The sequence below is a fragment of the Carassius gibelio genome, chromosome B22, assembly GCF_023724105.1.
Source record: "Carassius gibelio isolate Cgi1373 ecotype wild population from Czech Republic chromosome B22, carGib1.2-hapl.c, whole genome shotgun sequence".
NCBI classification, from domain to species: Eukaryota; Metazoa; Chordata; class Actinopteri; order Cypriniformes; family Cyprinidae; genus Carassius; species Carassius gibelio.
The window spans coordinates 7146359-7166960 of record NC_068417.1 but is presented as its reverse complement, the minus strand read 5'-3'; the positions used below and the strand labels follow the sequence as shown (position 1 = coordinate 7166960).

The following is a 20602-nucleotide window of genomic DNA, read 5'->3' as shown; positions in this document are numbered from 1 at the left end:
TTTTCCTTAGACCCTGTCGTCTGGCCATTTCTGTTTTGGGCTGAAAGAAGTCCGTGATTTTTGTTCTCTTTATTCTGAGAAAGACTATTTTCTTTATTAAAGACTGTCAATTGCACCCCTCCCTGGTCTACCATCGTTCTTACCTGCTAACAATATTAAGTTAATTGCCTGCGAGCTTCTCCTCCTGTCTGTATGGTAATGCAACAGAGAGACGAGTGGTTATGACGCAATCGTTAGCCTATTTTTTACAAAAACTGTTTCTACGGGGCCATAATGTAACATAGAAGGTAATGGAGCCCTTTATACATTGTCGTGTATCTTTAGAAATAAATAATGGACAAATGGAGTCTTTAAACGCCTCAGATGTAAAGTTATTCACTGTCAAAGTGACGCCAAAATGAATGGGAGTCAATGGGAATGCTAACGAAAGTGAAGTTTTGCTACAAGATGGCAGCACGCAGCCGACTTCAACTTCCGGTCAACTTCCTTGCCGCCTGGACTCGACGCTGGCTGTTGTTGTGAGCGCGCGGGTGATGACGTCATCGTCAGTCAGATTCAGCCATTTATTTATGATCCAGAATCAGATCCCGAGGCTGAAACTGAACGAGAGCAGCAGCAGCAACGACTCGCTCCGAGCGGGGCTCGAACCTGGGTCTCCGGCATGGGAGGGGACGCACTAACAAGGAGGCAGAGATATATTTGAAGCAGTTTTACTCACCGCCTGCGGTTCCAACACACCATCGTGACCCTTTTTCGTTGGGATTGCATCATCCTTAAGAAATAAACTATACACAAATCCGTCGTCAAACTGGGCCTTGTTTGTAAAACAAGCGTCTTCGAAATGCAGGGAACAAACACAAACACTTGCACAACTCCGTTGATGCTCTGTAAAAATAAACTCCATCCACTGGTCCCTTAATGCTGTTTTTTTTTTGGTAATCTGTGCAGGGTTGTCTTGCCCTGGCAACCAAAAACACACTCCTTTTGTGACATTTGGCGACACACTCGCTCTGATCAGTGAAGTCTGTTGTGCTCTCAGTGCTCTGCTATACGGGAGCGTGCGCTCTTCCGGCAGAAGGAAGAGACCCATATAAAGAAATTCCACTCCATCTAACGTCACACAGAGCCATACTCCAAAAAAACTTTCCGAAACTTGTGACAAACCGGAAGGAGTATTTTTGGAACAGAAAAACTCCTTCAAACGTACAACTTAATTTTTGAAACTTTTTCCATGTTTAGCATGGGAATCCAACTCTTTAACAGTGAAAAAAACTCAGTATGCATGAAATAGCATTTCACCCCCCCCCCCCCAACTCAAATTAAGAAAAATCATTAAGAAGGTCTTTGTCTGAAATTATATTCAATAATTGTAGCGATTCTCATTTGCTAGGCCTATATGCTTTTATGTGGGGCTTTTCACATGCACCACAATCTCTGTATAATGTTTAGAAACTGCGGAATACACACAAAAATCTGCATTAATCTCGGAAAGAGCTCATAAAAGGATATGCATTGCATTAACAGTACTTACATTTTAATGCCTTGTATTTCCAGGGCTTGCATTTTTAGGTCCTGAAATTTAACATAGTTGTTCGTTTAAGCTGTGAATATTTCAATTACAAATATTTCACACACCTTTTCATAATTAAAAAATCAATAAATCATATTCACGTTCCAGAATTCACTTCCAAAATATTCAATCGGTTTAAAAATACGATGTATAATATTCGACAGGCAAATTTCGGTCCATTTTATTTCACTTTCCAAATTCGCTTCCACAAATTCAGTGGTTAAAATTCGGCAGATAATTGGCCCTTTCACATCCGGGAGCTGCAGGAATAGCAGTAGAGCACAGAGGCATGATCTCCATCTCCTGTCAGTCGCTCACCAGCAGGTGGCGCAAGCGGCTTCTGATGAAGACCACAGCAACAGGTGGATTAAGTAATACAGTTACAAAAACTGATCTGCATAAATTGAGCAAGCACTAAGCAGAAGTTTTGATTATCGGGGCATGTGGAAAAGCTGATTGTGTGAATGTGAATGTTTATTTCAACATCTTTGCCTTTACCATAGACTGTATAAAGGCTGTTACCCGTAGCCTAGTAAGCAGCATTCTCTACCATAAAGGAGATTATAATGGGATTTTACCCAACCCTGAAGTACAGAACTAACATTACATCTGAGGAAGACATATATTGCTTTTTGTTGTTTAGTTTCCGTAACTTTGTGTCATGGTTTGAGCGTCGCTGTGCTGTAATACTGGGGGATCCCCTGACGTCACACTCCTGGATTCCCCAATGACGAGTAACGCTTCTCAATCAATTAATACTATGATATAAGACCTCATATTACACTTTATTGATGATTATGCAAACTATATAGACAGTTAAGCAGATGTAAAATATGAACGAACGCTCAAGGTTTCACGCGGTTTCCCTCAGAAATCTGTTAAAGAAAAGAAAACTGATTACGTGGCTTAGCGCACTAACAGCGATTACATTAAGCCTACATTTATTCACTTAGCAGATGCTTTTATCCGAGGCGACTTAAACCCAGATCTTACTGATGAAGCAACTTATATACAGACAGATGAGGATATTAACGCAAGTCACTTAATAAGAAAAACTCTGTGTTAAACTTTAACGTTAAAAAATTAATGTCTTTTATTGCCTCAAGATATTAAATTTGGCATCTAATTAATACAATATATTACTGTATATTATGTACATTTCAGCAGATGAGCCCAGAAATGAGCCCCACAAACCAAAAAGTTTCACCAAATCATTTTTTTTCTTAAAAAGAAAACCAAGCGCAGAAGTTTTATTTTTGATATTTGCTGTCTATTCGCCTAAGCTGCTTTAGGGACCATCTGCAAATTTACCTCAAAATGAAACGTAGTACAATATTAAATTCAAATTAATCAGCTTACACTAAATTAATAATTTACTCAAACTGACTAAATATATATGGTCAATATATTATTTCTCTTTGTATGGACACTACACAAATATTGTTTAAGAAAAAATTAGTAAGCCAGTCTTGTATCTAGCAATGTACAACAACTGTTGGAACATGAAAAACCCTTTCCAGGGATCTTTAATATGTAAATAATTGTATACTGTAAATATATGAAGGGAGGTACAGGCAAAATCTCACCTGTAGATAATCACTATGAGAAATACAAGATTTAGAATTTGACAGTACGTTATTTAAATTTTTTATTAAAACACATTGGACCTTTTAACCAAGTCGGTGGAATTGTCAGATGGTCCCTTGGGTCCCTGCTCTCTCCAAGACACTGAAGACGCGGAAATTTCAGCAATGGATAAACGTTGCCGTTTATCCAAAAAAAAAAAAAGAATACCGTAGGCGCACCACGGGTCATGTGACAAGAACTAACCAGTCAGCTTTATCCTTTCCCATAACAAAGTTGAAAACTCAGCCAAGATGAAGGAACAGCTGATCATAGTTGTATATGGATTGGCATTTTGAAATAAATTTAGTAGCAGAGCAACTACAAGCAGTTTTTAGTGCTGCAAATCCATTTATCCTTTGCTGAAATTTTCGCGTCTTCATGGAGAGAGCAGGTCATGGACGCTTAGCAACGGCAGACGCCTCATGAGCGCAACTGCCCGAGCGCTTTGGAAAGATGGAGAAAGCCATGTGCCTAGCGTTTTCCACGCGTTTTTAAGCGCGATATGTGAAAGGCCCCTTACTCGTCATTGGGGAATCCAGGAGTGTGACGTCAGGGGATCCCCAGTATTACAGCACAGCGGCACACAAGCCATGACACAAAGTTACGGAAACTAAACAACCAAAAGCAATATATGTCTTCCTCAGATGTAATGTTAGTTCTGTACTTCAGCGTTGGGTAAAATCCCATTATAATCTCCTTTATGGTAGAGAATGCTGCTTACTAGGCTACGGGTAACAGCCTTTATACAGTCTATGGTAAAGGCAAAGATGTTGAAATAAACATTCACATTCACACAATCAGCTTTTCCACATGCCCCGATAATCAAAACTTCTGCTTAGCGTCTGCTCCATTTTTGCTGATCAGTTTTTGTAACTGTATTACTTAATCCACCTGTTGCTTTGGTCTTCATCAGAAGCCGCTTGCACCACCTGCTGGTGAGCGACTGACAGGAGATGGAGAACATGCCTCTGTGCTCTACTGCTATTCCTGCAGCTCCCGGATGTGAAAGGGCCAATTATCTGCCGAATTTTAACCACTGAATTTGTGGAAGTGAATTTGGAAAGTGAAATAAAATGGACCGACATTTGCCTGTCGAATATTATACATCGTATTTTTACACCGATTGGAAGTGAATTCTGGAATGTGAATATTAATTATTGATTTTTTAAATTATGAAAAGGTGTGTGAAATATTATTGAAATATTCACAGCTTAAACGAACAACTATGTTAAATTTTAGGACCTAAAATGCAATCCTTGGAAATACAAGGCATTAAAATGCAAGTACTGTTAATGCAATGCATTATTTTTCAGTTAGTGCTATTCAGCATTCTTTTTTGTTTCAAAAACATTTGTCATTATTTTTCTTCCATAAGAAACCATTATAATAAATCACCATTTTTGTGTCATGTGAAAAACCAAGCCCCACTTTAAAAAAAACATATACATTATATGTATTTTTATTATTTATAATAAAATCTAAATTCGCTGTAACTAGACTAAAGTCATTCTAAAATAGGAACCAAAGCGTGATTCTCTATTAGATTCAGTTTGTGTGTGTGTGTTCTGTAGTTTATTGTAAATAACAAAAAGCACACATCTGTGTGGAGTTTGTATGTTCTCTCCATGCTAGCATTTATTATATTTTAATTATTAATAATTATTATAATTATTGTGAAGTGAAATTGAAGTTACTTAAGAATGTGGGTAACTAAACCGCTTCTGGTCCTCAGTAACTTTCATCGTAAAGTAAAATGATTTTTTTAAATGTTTACTAACTTCACCGGACTCTATTCCCGTCTCCTCTGCAAATCTCAATATGATTCTGAAGTCACCACCTGTCTGCTCTCTTTCCTCGTTTCCTTCTCCAACACCATTGAATCCTAAAAATAAAGGTGCTTTATTTTACAGTACGTGTACTAACATGTATTTATAGTGTATTTACAGTGTATTTATCTAAGAAAGTTCTGGTAATACAAGGTAACTACATGTGGTAGGGTTAGGTTTAGGGGTAGGTTCAGGGTTAGTACCTAGTTATTACATAGTTATTGTAATTACTATAATAAGTACATAGTATATACATGGGGAACAGGACTGTAAAATAAAGTGCTACCCTAAGTCCTGTCGGTGAAACTGTGCCTGTTTTCTAAAATCAGCTGAAAATATCAAACATGTTTGATATCCTCCGACTGGATAAAATCAATGTCTGAAGCTAAAAAAATCAGAGTCCGTGTGACCATCAAATACTTTGTGATTTTCTATGGAATTTGTCAACTCAAATCTGCAGACTTTCAGCAAGTATAGTGTCGACCTCTCCAGACTGAAAATCATCAGAAAACTGTGTAGTGTACTTCAGGCTTATGTAAAGCAGATATGGACACCTTTGGGAGGAGACTGAAGTTTTTAACTTTTCCATAACTGTCTTGCCCAAAAATCAATTATAGACTAATAGTTTGTGGCTTTTAGATGTTACAAGAAATCTAGCAGAATCATCAAAAAAATCAAAAGCAGATAATAAAAGCTGTATTTATTAAGTTTTTAATTTTTTGAATAGCAAATAAAAAAAAGTGTCCAATTGGACGTGGTTGTGTACAAGAGGTAAAAACGATATAAATACTGCTCGTTTGGTGTCTTAGGTCATCAATATGTACTTACGATGGGGAATTGTTTAATTTGGACTCCTCTGTGCCTGCTCTTTGAGTTGGTGACCATAGACCTCCATTATATGAGTCACAGACAAGAACGGTTTGACCTAAAAATATCAAAATGGGAAATACTGTGGAAACAAAGACACCTACATCTTGGATGCCCTTGAGGTAAGCTGAAACATACCAAATTTTTATTTGAAAGTGAACTATGCCTTTAAATGAGCGAAATATCATAACTGCTGGACTCACCTCAGAAGGAACAAGGAAGGATACTAGTGGTGACATAATGACAGCGATGCGAGAATAAGGGCTAATCAAAACATTTTTTTTTTTTTTTTGCCCCAAGAGATGTTAATTATAACTTATCCTTAAAATATGTTATATGCTTTCACACAAATGCAAAATGTTTAAATATGTTGTGCATATTTGTTTCCCACATTTACCCAATTGTGAATTAAAAGTCCTTAGGTGTTATTACTTAACTTGCTAATTAAAAAGATTGAAATTTTGCCTATCAAAACACGCCAAATGGTGCTCAGTCGCAAGGACAGAACATCTGTAACATTTACAAAACTCAAGCTAAAGCAGCAAGCATATTAGCTCATGACTTTCAGAAGTACCCAATATTATCATCAGTTTCATAAAGTAGACTAGACAATAAAACTGGACGATAAAAGTGTGTGATAAAATGAGTTTAATACATGATTTAATATACCACTTGAAAAGAGAAGAGAAGCAAACAAAAGCACTGTTGCAAAGCTACATTATACATTTACCAAAAAAGTACACTTTTATAAATATATATAAGAAAGTTATTAAACTAAAGAGTTAAACAAATCAAAAAGTTTAACAAAATCATAAAGCATAATGAGATGGAATATGAAGCACTATAATATACAAGAAAATATTAAGATGATGTTCTTTGGGGAGTAACTGATCTGAATCTGACAGTAAAAAACTGAGAAATGTGAAAAGAAAGGATATAAAAGTGAACCATGGTGTAACAGTGAAACCAGGCAATTTCTACTCAAAATTTTGATCATTTTTATTTATAAAATAATTCATCTCAACAGGAACGAAAATGTAGGCAATAGTACTAAAGTTGTCCACCAGAGGGAGCCACAAGATAACAAAACCCTTTTAGGCCTCAGTTTAAAATCTGTCAATCATTTAACAGACTTTTAGGAGATAAAACTACATGATAGTATATAGTTCATTATCATCACGTTAATCAAGTCATAGAAAATTAAATAATCTGTAGTCGTGAAAATTGAATTTACTGTATAACGAAGATGTCACAAATCGTGCATGCATGGATGCTCATACATATCTAAACATGTATGCTAAATATCTGATGTATGGATAAAGCAAAAGCAGATATGTGTCTGTGAGTATTAAAGCACAAAGAGACTGCTATATAAATAATCTGCTTGTTTCTGCAGGTCTCTGAATGGTGCCGTTTTATTTACTACACACTGAAGTTTGTATGATGCTAATAGTGTTTTAAATGTCTACATAATCATGAACATTAGCAGGGCTGAGAGAAAACTTAAACATTTCCTAGTTTTATTGAAGAAAATCCATTCTGCAACTCAAAGGTCCGCTACAACCAGTCAAAATAAAAGTTTGATTTAAATTGAAATTATGACAGAAATATAAAATTATATCAACACCAATAATATTATTCTTTATAATTATTTATTTAAACATTATTAAGGAATATCGTATTTGTCCATGTTGTATCTTAATATACTTCTGTTGTGCAGAACTTTGCCAAAAATAAAAGTTCTTACATTTTCATTTAATAGCATTTTTAAAAATGTATTAAAATGTTAAAGTATTATATACGCCAACATACAGTCAAACCTAAATTTATTCAGACACCTTTAGCATTTCTCATATTATCACAGTTTACTCGCTATAGTCTGGGAAAATTGTAATAAAATATGACAAGAACTTAAGAGTTAAACTGTGTCAGGAAAAAATCATGTGTCAAATACATTTTCTGGTAACAATTTTTTTAAATCAGTTTTACTGGTAATTTATGGTACATATTAATGGCTCAAGGAGGTGAAATCGATCAAATAATGCATTGTTTTATATATATATATATATATATATATATATATATATATAGAGAGAGAGAAAATGTAACCGTAAAGTATTTTCAAGTGATTTCAAATGATCTTGATTATATTCACTAAAACTTAATTTCTCAGCTTCGGTTATGATAACTCGTGCATATTTGAAGTGTATAAGTAAATGTACAACTTTTCTGCACCATCACAATCAGACCTGCGTCTCATCTGTGTCAGGCAGTAAGATTTTATCTATCAAGGCATTTAAAACATAAAAAAGTCTAAAAAGCAATCGTATCAGGTAATGGCTTTCGGATAAACCAAAAATTATTAAATTAATAATAATACTGATTAAACTATTGTCGAAAGTAGCATCATTAGACATTAAATATGGTCGATAAACGTTGATAAAATACATGATTATTTAATACATGATTACTTGAAAATTTGTGAGAAAATTATTGATTTACAACCAAACCAAGTGCATCACAAATGGTCGAGCATTTATAAGATTATAAGATTAACAATTAAACACAAACACCAGATCAATGTCTTTCTTAAAACTAAGATGGACTCTTCTTCAGGTCACTTTGTTGTCCACACGACTAAAAAGTCCACTTTTTCATAAATGGAGTAAAAAAAAAAAATCTCACTTGAAATTATAAAGCATAATGAGAGATTATATTATGAAGCAAATTGAGAAACAAGAATAAAACAATTAGATGATGTTCTTTTGGGAAGGAACTATCTATGAGTTGATCTGAATCTCTTGAAAAGTCTTGAAGTCTTGAACTTTATTCACCGTGACAACTTTGGACTTTTCTTTCTTGTACACATATCTGAAAAAAAAACAATTACTATATGTTACTGTATTATTTTCACTAGCCAACTACTAATCAATCATTAGTTTTGGCACTGCAAACAATAAAAGTAAACAATTAAGCTGTTTCACTTCAAATTCCATTTTGAGTTCAGTGTGCCATCACTCATTGTGGCTTTCAGACACAAACTCAGATTTATTCTAGGGCTGGTAATTTATTTTTATTTTTTTAAATCTAATTAATTACATGATGTGGTGATTAATTAATCGAATGAACCGCACATCAAATTTTGAGAAATTACTCACAAAAGATCATTTAAAGTCGTTGTTGTGTAAAGCATCAGGCATTACAAAAAGTAGGTTCAGCAAGAAATATTTTTTTTTTATTATGCTCTTTTTGACCATGTGAGAAAATGGTGACCGAATTGTCATTTTGACAGGGTGAACTATAACATTAATCATTTATTTTCTTAATTTTCTTATTATTACTATGGAAATATGAAATTATTTCTTTAATGAAATGATGAAATAATAAACTAAAACTGCGTAGGTGGAGGTAATGTCTTAATGATTAAGTCATCGAGTCATTTATTCATTCATTTGGTTTGTATAAATGGCTGATTCATTCAGGAGTGAAGTAAAGGGTTCTTTATGAATGGTTCATTGAATCATTAGGTTTGTTCGACTTGAAGAGGATCATCACCATCAGACTGACCGATGTGTGACATCATCATCACCATCTGACCGACCGGTGTGTGACATCATCATCAACACCATCAGACTGACCGATGTGTGACATCATCATCACCATCTGACCGACCGGTGTGTGACATCATCATCAACACCATCAGACCGACCGGTGTGTGTGACATCATCATCATCACCATCAGACCGACCGGTGTGTGTGACATCATCATCATCACCATCAGACCGACCGGTGTGTGTGACATCATCATCATCACCATCAGACCGACCGGTGTGTGTGACATCATCATCACCATCAGACCGACCGGGGTGTGTGACATCATCACCACCATCAGACCGACCGGTGTGTGACATCATCATCATCACCATCAGACCGACCGGTGTGTGTGACATCATCATCACCATCACCATCAGACCGACCGGTGTGTGACATCATCATCATCATCACCATCAGACCGACCGGTGTGTGACATCATCATCATCACCATCAGACCGACCGGTGTGTGACATCATCATCACCATCAGACCGACCGGTGTGTGACATCACCATCAGACCGACCGGTGTGTGACATCATCATCATCACCATCAGACCGACCGGTGTGTGTGACATCATCATCACCATCAGACCGACCGGTGTGTGACATCATCATCACCATCAGACCGACCGGTGTGTGACATCATCATCACCACCATCAGACCGACCGGTGTGTGACATCATCATCATCACCATCAGACCGACCGGTGTGTGTGACATCATCATCACCATCACCATCAGACCGACCGGTGTATGACATCATCATCATCACCATCAGACCGACCGGTGTGTGACATCATCATCATCACCATCAGACCGACCGGTGTGTGTGACATCATCATCACCATCAGACCGACCGGTGTGTGTGACATCATCATCACCATCACCATCAGACCGACCGGTGTGTGATATCATCATCACCATCACCATCAGACCGACCGGTGTGTGATATCATCATCACCATCAAATTTGGAGAAATTACTCACAAAAGATCATTTAAAGTCGTTGTTGTGTAAAGCATCAGGCATTATAAAAAGTAGGTTCAGCAAGAAATATTTTGTTTGATTATGCTCTTTTTGACCATGTGAGAAAATGGTGACCGAATTGTCATTTTTGGCAGGGTGAACTATAACATTAATCATTTATTTTCTTAATTTTATTATTATTACTATGGAAATATGAAATTATTTCTTTAATGAAATGATGAAATAATAAACTAAAACTGCGTAGGTGGAGGTAATGTCTTAATGATGAAATCATCGAGTCGTGTCTCACCGCGGTGTAAAGTACCGGAAAGATTAGGCAAATGACTGGTGACGTAGGTCTTGCGCGTGTTTCTCAATACAAAGTACCACTGAAAAAAAAAAAAAAAAAAGTACGCCGATTTTGGACGTACATCATCGGTAGTTAGTTCAGACTTTGTGCATGCGACTGGGGAGTGTGATGTCCGCGACGACGCAGCAGCGTACTTGATAACTTCAGTCAGCTCGTCTTGGCTACTGCAATTTTCCTTACTGTATATTTACAATAAAACGAAATAGGATATCAAATACCACTGCCTCCTTTTGTTTTCATTTAAGCATAATAACAACTGCAGAAATGTACTTAGTTCAGGGATATGTGTATATGCAGCCATTACAATGAAACGAAATATTATATAAATTTATTTTCATTTTAACATATAGATAATTTGAATACAGACAAAAGAAAACCTGTTAGATTTACCCCGCAGCTGAATTATATTTTATGTTTAACCACTAAAGAGACATCAGAGCCAGCGGCACACATCAGAAGGTCTAGCTGAGGTGAGGCTGCTCTCTGCGGATACATGAGGACTGAGCTCCTGCTGATCGAGTGGAGCTCACCGTCGCAGAGATCTGCGAAACACATTTTTAAATAGGCGCTGTCTTTATAAATAAACCACAGATTTGAGTTTTAAACAACTACATTCTCGCCTGAAATACTTTTAAAATTACATTTCATGACACAATAACAGTAATATTTGAAAATGATCTGAATAAATGGTGTTTGAACTCAACCAATGCTGCGTGAACTCAGATGGCTTTGGCTACAGCAATTTTCCCCTCAGTATATTTACAATAACACGAAATAGGATATAAGATACCACTGCCTCCCTCCGTTTTCATTTAAACATAATAACAGCTGCAGAAATGTACTTAGTTCAGGGATATGTGTAACGTTATATACAGCCATTACAATGAAACGAAATATTATATAGACTTGCCTTTTTTATTTTCATTTTAACATATAGATAAATTGAATACGGACCAAAGAAAACCTGTTAAATTTACCCCGCAACTGAATTATATTTTATGTTTAACCACTAAAGAGACATCAGAGCCAGCGGCACATATCAGAAGGTCTAGCTGAGTTGAGGCTGCTTCTCGGTGGATAGATGATCACTGATCTCCCGCTGATCGAGTGGAGCTCACCGTCTCAGAGATCGGTGAAACACATTTTTAAATAGGTGCTGTCTTTATAAATAAACAACAGATTTGAGTTTCAAACAACTACATTCTTGCCTGAAATACTTTTAAAATTACATTTCATGACACAATAACAGTAATATTTTGAAAATGTTGATCCGAATAAATGGTGGTTGAACTCAACCAATGCTGCGTGGACTCAGAATGATGAGTGCCAAAGTCACCCCCGAAAGTTCCGGAACTTTGAAAAAGTACCACCTCGCCAGCAGGGACTTTCTGAGGGGCATTTTTTTACCCAGAACTTTATTTAGTTCCTGGTTCCTGCAGTGGAAACACACCAAGTACCAGGCCAAAGTCCCTAGTTCCTGGGTAAAGTTCCTGCGGTGGAAACGCGGCTTAACAGTAATATTTTGAAAATGTTGATCCGAATAAATGGTGGTTGAAGTCAACCAATGCTGCGTGGACTCAACCAATCAGAATGATTAGTGCCAAAGTCCCGCCCCCGAAAGTTCCGGAACTTTGAAAAAGTACCACCTCGCCAGCAGGGACTTTCTGAGGGGCATTTTTTTACCCAGAACTTTATTTAGTTCCTGGTTCCTGCGGTGGAAACACACCAAGTACCAGGCCAAAGTCCCTAGTTCCTGGGTAAAGTTCCTGCGGTGGAAACGCGGCTATAGAAAACATTTGGTGCATCATACAGATGAAGATGCGACAAGACAGCAGAGCAACTAGAAGTCTGTATTAGACAAGAATGGGACAACATTCCTATTCCTAAACTTGAGCAATTTGTCTCCTCAGTCACCAGACGTTTGCAGACTGTTATAAAAAGAAGAGGGGATGCCAAACAGTGGTAAACATGGCCTTGTCCCAACTTTTTTGAGATGTGTTGATGCCATGAAATTTTAAATCAACTTATTTTCCCCTTAAAATAATAGATTTTCTCTTAGTATATTTTGACTAACTTACATTAAACCCCTCTGATTGGTCAGTGCTTTTAACAAACATGTCTGTCATTGTCTACAAAACTCAACACTGCAAAAACATGGTGTAAATAGATACATTTGCCTTTGTAATTAGAAACCATTGCCTGCTTTTCAGCGGGAACAGAATACAGACCGACGAGTCAAAAGTAAATATTAAGTTGAATATTAACTCTACTTACTATGATTTCGGGCTGTGGATGATTTTTTATGTCTCTGTAGAGAAGATGATTCAGTGTAGCTCTTCCCACATTGATCACATGTGTATGGTTTCTCTCCAGTATGAGTCCTTTCATGCTTTTTCAGATTTGATGAAGAACTGAATCTCTTGTCGCAATGTGAACACATGTAAGGTTTCTCTCCAGTGTGAGTTCTCTGGTGCATTTTCAAATGCTCATCTGTAAAAAAAGTCTTCTCACACTCAAAGCACATATAAGCTTTTTTGGCAGTATGTCTTTTCTGATGTGTTTTTAAACTTTTCAGCAGTGGAAAACTCTTTCCACACAAAGAACATGAATACAGACGTTTCTTCTTTGTATGAAGTGTCAGGTGAATCTTTAGGTCCGAAGACCTTACAAATCCTTTGCCACACTGATCACATGTGTACGGTTTTTCCCCAGAGTGGATGTTCATGTGCTCTTTAAGGCTGCGTTTTATTATGAAACTCTTCCCACACAGATCACATGTAAACGGTTTCTCTCCAGTGTGGATGTGCATGTGCAACTTATGGTTTGTTGATTGTGTGAAACTCTTCCCACACAGATCACATGTGAATGGTTTCTCTCCAGTGTGGGTCCTCTCATGCGTTTTCAGATGTGCTGATAAACGGTATCTCTTGTCACAGTGTGAACACTTGTAAGGTTTCTCTCCGGTGTGAGTCCTCTCATGTGTTTTCAGATTTGCTGTCTGAACAAATCTCTTGTCACAGTGTGAACACTTGTATGGTTTCTCTCCAGTGTGGATCCTCTGGTGTGTTTTCAGATGTCCTGAACAATTGAATGTCTTGTCACAGTGTGAACACTTGTATGGTTTCTCTCCAGTGTGAGTCCTCTCATGTGTTTTCAGATTTGCTCTCTGAACAAATCTCTTGTCACAGTGTGAACACTTGTATGGTTTCTCTCCAGTGTGGGTCCTCTCATGTGTTTTCAGTTGTCCTAAACAAATGAATGTCTTGTCACAGTATGAACACTTGTATGGTTTCTCTCCAGTATGGGTCCTCTCATGTGTTTTCAGAGTTGCTGTCTGAATGAATCTCTTGTCACAGTGTGAACACTTGTATGGTTTCTCTCCAGTGTGGGTCCTCTCATGTGTTTTCAGTTGTCCTGAAGAAATTAATCTCTTGTCACAATATGAACACTTGTATGGTTTCTCTCCAGTGTGGGTCCTCTCATGTGTTTTCAGAGTTGCTCTATGAACAAATCTCCTATCGCAGTGTGAACACATGTAAGGTTTCCCTCCAGTGTGGGTCCTCTTGTGCATTTTCAATTCTACAGCTGTAATAAATTTGATAGAAAAAAAGAGTTTGATGTTATCATGATCTACAGTGCATAATATCATCCAAAGATTCAAAGAATCTGGAGCAAATGTATTGTTTTTTTTATCTGCCCTGTGTCTGAGCAATCACGCAGTCTCTGGGTTTTGTTTCCAGAAGATAGACTTTATTTCAGAGAGAAACAAAGCCGAGATCCTCTTTGTGAGAAGATCTCCCGAATGCTAGGTAGCATCTCATTATATAGTATATATATAATATACTATACAGGGCGTTACCAAATAGTCAGACTTTTCCTTATGCTTGCAATTTTGATACCTCCCTAGGGACTTGCTATGGTAAAGAAAAGAGGCCCATTGCATGTTTTTCCAGATGTTTCCTATCTGTGGTGGTCAGGATGTTTTTTGCAGACATAGACACATTCCTTTCACACAAAGGCTATATGATTATAATGGAATAAGACACATATGCATATATGCGACTAGATTCATCTTGATTATACTTGATTGAGTAAAATCTTATTAATAAAAATATTCCACACAATCTCTGTGCGTAAGGGTCAAGGCCGGAAAACCATACTGGATGCCCATGATCTTCAGGCCCTTAGACAGCACTGCATCACATACAGGAATGATACTGTATTGGTAACGCTGTTTTATTTACATGTCTGTGAAGAGAGGTGACAGAGACCAAGATGGCAGAGAACGCACCATGTATATTTTCTTTATTTTACAAAAGCACATTATTTTGCTGTTGTTATGACTATACATACCCAGACCCTTTCGAGTTTGAAATGATACCTTATTCTTATCTGTACGATCAAAAATGAAGGAGTATTTACAACCCCAAATTAGAAAAAGTTGGGACAGCAGCAATTTAGGGCTAGTAATGAGGTAAAATGGTTAAATAATGATGTGATTTGAAACAGGTGATGTCAACAGGTGATTGTAATTATGATTTGGTACAAAAGCAGTATCCAAGAAAGGTCTAATCCTTTAGGAGCAAAGATGGGCCGAGGATCGCCAGTTTGCCAACAAATACGTGAGAAAATTATTGAAATGTTTAAAAACAATGTTCCTCAAAGAAAGATAGGAAGAGATTTGGATATTTCACATTCAACAGTGCATAACATAATTAAAAGATTCAAGGAATCTGGAGGAATTTCAGTGCGTAAAGGACAAGGGTGAAAGTCTAAGCTGAACAACCGTGATCTCCGATCCCTCAGGCGGCACCGCATCAAGAATCCTCATTCATCTAGAAGCGATATCACCACATGGGCTCAGGACTACTTTGGCAAACCTTTGTCAAGTACCACAATATGTAGTTACATCCACAAATGCCAGTTAAAACTGTACCGTGCCAAAAGGAAGCCCTATGTTAACCAGAAGCGCCATCGACTTCTCTGGGCTCGGAGGCATCTGGGATGGACCATCACACAGTGGAAACGTTAACTGTGGTCAGATGAATCAGTATTTCAGGTATTTTTTGGGAGATATGGACGCCGTGTGCTCTGGACCAAAGAAGAAAAGGATCATCTAGACCGTTACCAGCAACAAGTCCCAAAGCCAGGATCGGTCATGGTATGGGGTTGTGTCAGTGCCCTTGGCAAAGGTAACTTGCACTTCTGTGAAGGCATTAATGCTGAAAAGTACATAGAGATTTTGGAGCATAATATGCTGCCTTCAAGAAGACATCTTTTCCAGGGACGTCCATGCATATTTCAACAAGACAATGCAAGACCACATTCTGCACACATTACAAAGTCCTGGCTGCGGAGGAAGAGGATACGGGGACTTGACTGACCTGCCTGCAGTCCCCACCTGTCTCCAATAGAGAAGACCCCGTACTGTTGCCCACCTTAAGACTTGTTTGCAGGAAGAATGGGACAAAATTACACCTGAAACCCTTCATCACTTGGTGTCTTCAGTCCCTAAACATCTTTTAAGTGTTGTGAAAAGGAATGGCAACATTACAAAGTGGTAAATGCTTTACTGTCCCAACTTTTTTTGAAATGTGTTGCAGGTCTGAATGACAGGAAAGGATGCATATTTACAAATGACATGAAGTTGACCAGACAAAACATGAAATATTTTGTTCATATTGTCTGCAATGAAATACAAGTCAAATAAATTTAGAAATCACTTTTTTTATTTTTTTGCGTTTTCCATACTGTCCCAACTTTTTCTGATTTGGGGTTGTACTTCTGTTTATGCCGTTGTTTCATCCCACTGTAAAATGTGTCAACACTTCCTAGGCTCACATTGTCTATGCACAACCCCATCACAGACAAGCAGCATGGCAGAAAGAGTGAAGGATGTAGTTTATTCTTTGCATCTTATAAGGTTGCAAAAGTTAGATTCCCAGTGAAATGCTCTCCAACAGCAAATGCAATGAGTTAGCTTCTTTCATTTCTGAGAAGATCAATAATATCAGAAAGGTGATCAGCACACAATATATTTCTTAATTCTGGCTGATATTTAATTCCGATATCAATAAGAACACCATTATAAAAAGCCTTGTAAAACTGCCAAGAATGCCTACAACAGATGTCTTTTACATTCTGCTTTTATTTGTGTTTAGTCTTCATACAAACAAGAAATGTGAAATCACTGTCAAATCACCGTCATCAGACTCACGTAAGTAATATTCATATCTTTAACTTCAAACTATAGGCAAGCATACACTACCAGTCACAGTTTTTGAACAGTAAGATTTTTAATGTCTTTAAAGAATTCTCTTCTGCTCAGCAAGAAGTTTTAAATATTGATAATCAGCAAATCGGCATATTAGATCATGTGACACTGAAAACTGGAATAATGATGCTGAAAATTCAGCTTTGATCACAGGAATAATTCACATTTAAAAATGTAAAAAATGTAAAATATATTTAAACATTTTAGTAACGGCTGTAATCAAGGCAGCTCCGCTCACGAACTCTTCTTCATTAGATAAAATCAAAATCAATATTTTCTGAAGACAGTCCTTTCCATTCAGAGATAAACTTATATAAAGCACCTGCGACGATTTGATTTTGTAACGTTCAGTGCTCATGTCTATTCAACTAAGTCAAAAGCCACAAATAAATCTATTTATGGGGAAACACTGGTAATTTATATCGAAATTTAGTAAATGTCTTTAGAAATCATATCACCGTTATTTATTCATTTATTTTTGTGCTTAACTCTTTTTATCTTTAATTCAACAAAACAACATCAATTCAAAGAAACAAAGGAGGGAAGGGGGATCAACAGCCATATCAATAATTTTACAGTCTGTAAATCAAAGAAGTAAACTGTCATATTAGCAGAAACCATAAAAAATACAGCTCCAGGTGACCCACGACAGACACCAAAAGTTTCTCCTCCATCATTGCAGTCTCTGGACTTGCTAAAAAATGGTAAACTTTTGTCACCACATCGGAAGGCCACCCCTTGCCATTCATTCGATTGGACAATGGGGAAAAAACCGTGAATGACGTCAGGCGCCTTTCCACTCAGAGTTGCTTTTTTTTTTCAACTTGAGGCACTCAGAGCACTCCTCCAATAACACAGGGCACCCAGACTCATAAACAGCGTGCAAAGCGCTTACTGCCAACAGAAATTAATTTAAAAAAGCTGCGTTTCTGTGACACACTGGTCACGGAGGGGAAACATAATTGAAATAATTCAGTAATAGTCTGCAGCATCTTCACACACAGATGTGATATGCCTCTGTAAATAAATACTATTTAAATTCACTTCTTGCACACTTTAATCCTCTTTGTATGTAACATGGAATTGGAATCAATGATGTCCACTGCAGGGCACTTACATTCGAATAGAACAAAAGTCCTATGTGATAACAGATGCATAAAAAATATGCAGAGCGGGGTGGGGAACCGCTGCTTTAGATTAAATATATATTTATTATTTATTTAGAAGCCCAAACTGAGCAAAAATAGCAACTTGGTGCATTTAATTAAATTCATGCAAACTATTACTTTATGCAATTGGTATGCCCACAAAGATTTCAAGATGAACAAATAAACGTTTCTCAAAACACTGTTGTATCATTATTTGTTCAATTTTAACACAATTTTTGCTAATTATTTTGATCATGTTGTAGGATCGATTTTCTTTTGTTCAAATTGATAATTAAGAATCCTTAGAAATAAATGTATTAAATATGATTTATAGGAGTTATTTAGGATTAAGAGGATGACATTTAATTTTATCTTTTAATTTCTTTAGTGTGCTCTTAAACACAACCTGTTTGTTCTTCAGTGTGTTTGGTTCTGCAGGGTTCTGGATCTCTCATGTTCTCTCTGTCCTTCAATAAACTCTTTTCACTTGATGAGAATTTTCCGGCATTTATAGGAATTCTGAGACTTAGAAATATAATTATAATTCTGTCAAAAAACGCTGGACTCGGCAGCACAGTTTTAACTTTTTGTGCAGACATTAGTGTGCTTATTTGGCAGTTATATTGGCATAGTAATAGTAGGTGTCTGTGGTCATAAAAAAAAAAAAAAAAAATTGCAAACAAACTGCAACTAATCATAAACATCTTTAGTTTTTCTAAAGATTTCTGTCTGCCATTAACCATATAGGATATAACTGAATATTTTCATATCTATGAAAGCACGAAGAAGCACGCACATCTTCATCACTTTAAAAGATTAACACAAACTTTAAAGAAACACACACAATGGTTCGTGTCCGCATGACTTTAGTTCCCTGTGATGTTCCTTTCCTATCGCCAGAACAGGCGCATAAATAGTGTTCTATCCGATGAAAACAATTTAGAAAGAACCCCGTAGGATGTTGATTAAACAAACCGTGTAAAATGTTTTTTTAAGGATGTGTGAACAAGCGATATATCCGAACTGCTCGACTCACCTCAGAAGACACAGCAAGCGCACGCTGATGTCCGGTTCATGGAAGAATCGTTTGATTTAACCGGTTCTTCTCAGTGAGTCGGTTGAACCAGTTCACCGAAACGAACGGAATCGTTTGAAACGGTTCGCGTCTCCAATAAGAATTAAGAATGAATCCACAAATAACTTCTTCTTCTTCTTTGACGTTTAATGGCGGTCGGCAAACCAGCTTTGGTGCATATTCCGCCATCTACTGGGATGGAGTGTGAGGCACTGATGTCAGAAATAAACAGGAGAGAAACAAACAAACAAACAAAAAATATTACTTCCACCTACCCTACCTTTCTATATTGTCTTATATAAATTTGTTGCTTTAAAAAAATAAATAAAAAGAGCTTCAGATCCTTTGAAAGAACTATTAAATATATTCGGCAAAGTTAAAGAATGTATGCCAACAAATCGTTTTTTAATTTAATTCTTTCTTTTCATATGCCATACAATTGATTATTACATGCGCTACAGTTTCTGAGAGTGCACATTTATTGTACTGACCAGAACCATGTTTCCCTATCGATTGAAGTGATTTGTTGAGGGCAGAATTACCAATTCTTAGACGAAAAATAAGTCTTATTAAAAATTAAAAGTCTTAATTGACAAAGTCTATATAGATCTTACAAAATTTCTAATTGTCTTGAATCAGATTTATTAAACTATTAAGAACAGAAAACGAATCTGAGCAAATGTGTTGTACACTATCCACTTTACTGTACGCAAACCTTCCTCGTGATCGCCATAATTTGTGCAGTCTTGTTCATTACTCACATTTAATTAATTCATAAATGTTAAAATCAATATGATTATTTAGTGTATTAAGTTCTTGCTAGATGCATGAGTTTCACCAACGTGTTCTGGGTCATAAAATAACTGCTTATCAAAACCAATTTGACGTCACTGTATTCTGTTTGCACCTATATCTTTATTTGTGCTCCTTTCAGGCACATGATCGTTAGTTAAATAAGCGGAGATGTTCTGTTTATCAATAGTAGGACAGGATTTAATGATGTAGGCTATTTGTGATGTGCTTCTTTTCCTTATTATTAATCTTTATTGTTAACCATGTTGATGAGAAATGTGATGTATATGTAAAGTGCATAGACTCATTTAATTCAGTTTTATTCTATAATGTTGTAATCATTTAAAAGGAACTTCTTGGACTCCATCTGGTTGAATGTTTTTTTTTTTTTTTTTTTCATTCACACCCTTCCAGTTGATCCTCCTCCCAACATCAATATGAAGATGTTAGAAAGGATGTTTCCATGTGACACGTTCTGTGTCATGGCCCCCAACAGC

General features: G+C 36.7%; 2 protein-coding genes across 2 annotated transcripts in view; both read right to left on the bottom strand.

Moving 5' to 3' along the window:
* The window catches only part of LOC127987699 (NACHT, LRR and PYD domains-containing protein 12-like), a 93394-nt gene that overhangs the window by 45789 nt on the left and 27003 nt on the right, over nucleotides 1–20602 (bottom strand). The window lies entirely within an intron of this gene.
* LOC127987721 (zinc finger protein 14-like) lies at nucleotides 6532–19438 on the bottom strand. The gene is made up of 3 exons (XM_052590111.1): nucleotides 19275–19438; nucleotides 13091–14401; nucleotides 6532–8760 (listed from the first exon to the last, which is right to left on the bottom strand). Exons 2-3 carry the CDS (start codon nucleotides 14385–14387, stop codon nucleotides 8720–8722), a joined length of 1338 nt encoding a protein of 445 aa, XP_052446071.1. The 5' UTR covers nucleotides 14388–14401; nucleotides 19275–19438; the 3' UTR covers nucleotides 6532–8719.

Coding starts and splice junctions, on each gene's coding strand:
- LOC127987721 (XM_052590111.1), bottom strand. CDS start 14,387: ATGCACAAGAGGACCCACACTGGAGGGAAACCTTACATGTGTTCACAC. Junction 8,761..13,090: donor ATCCACAGCCCGAAATCATA/GTAAGTAGAGTT, acceptor TTTTTTTTTCAG/ATATGTGTACAAGAAAGAAA.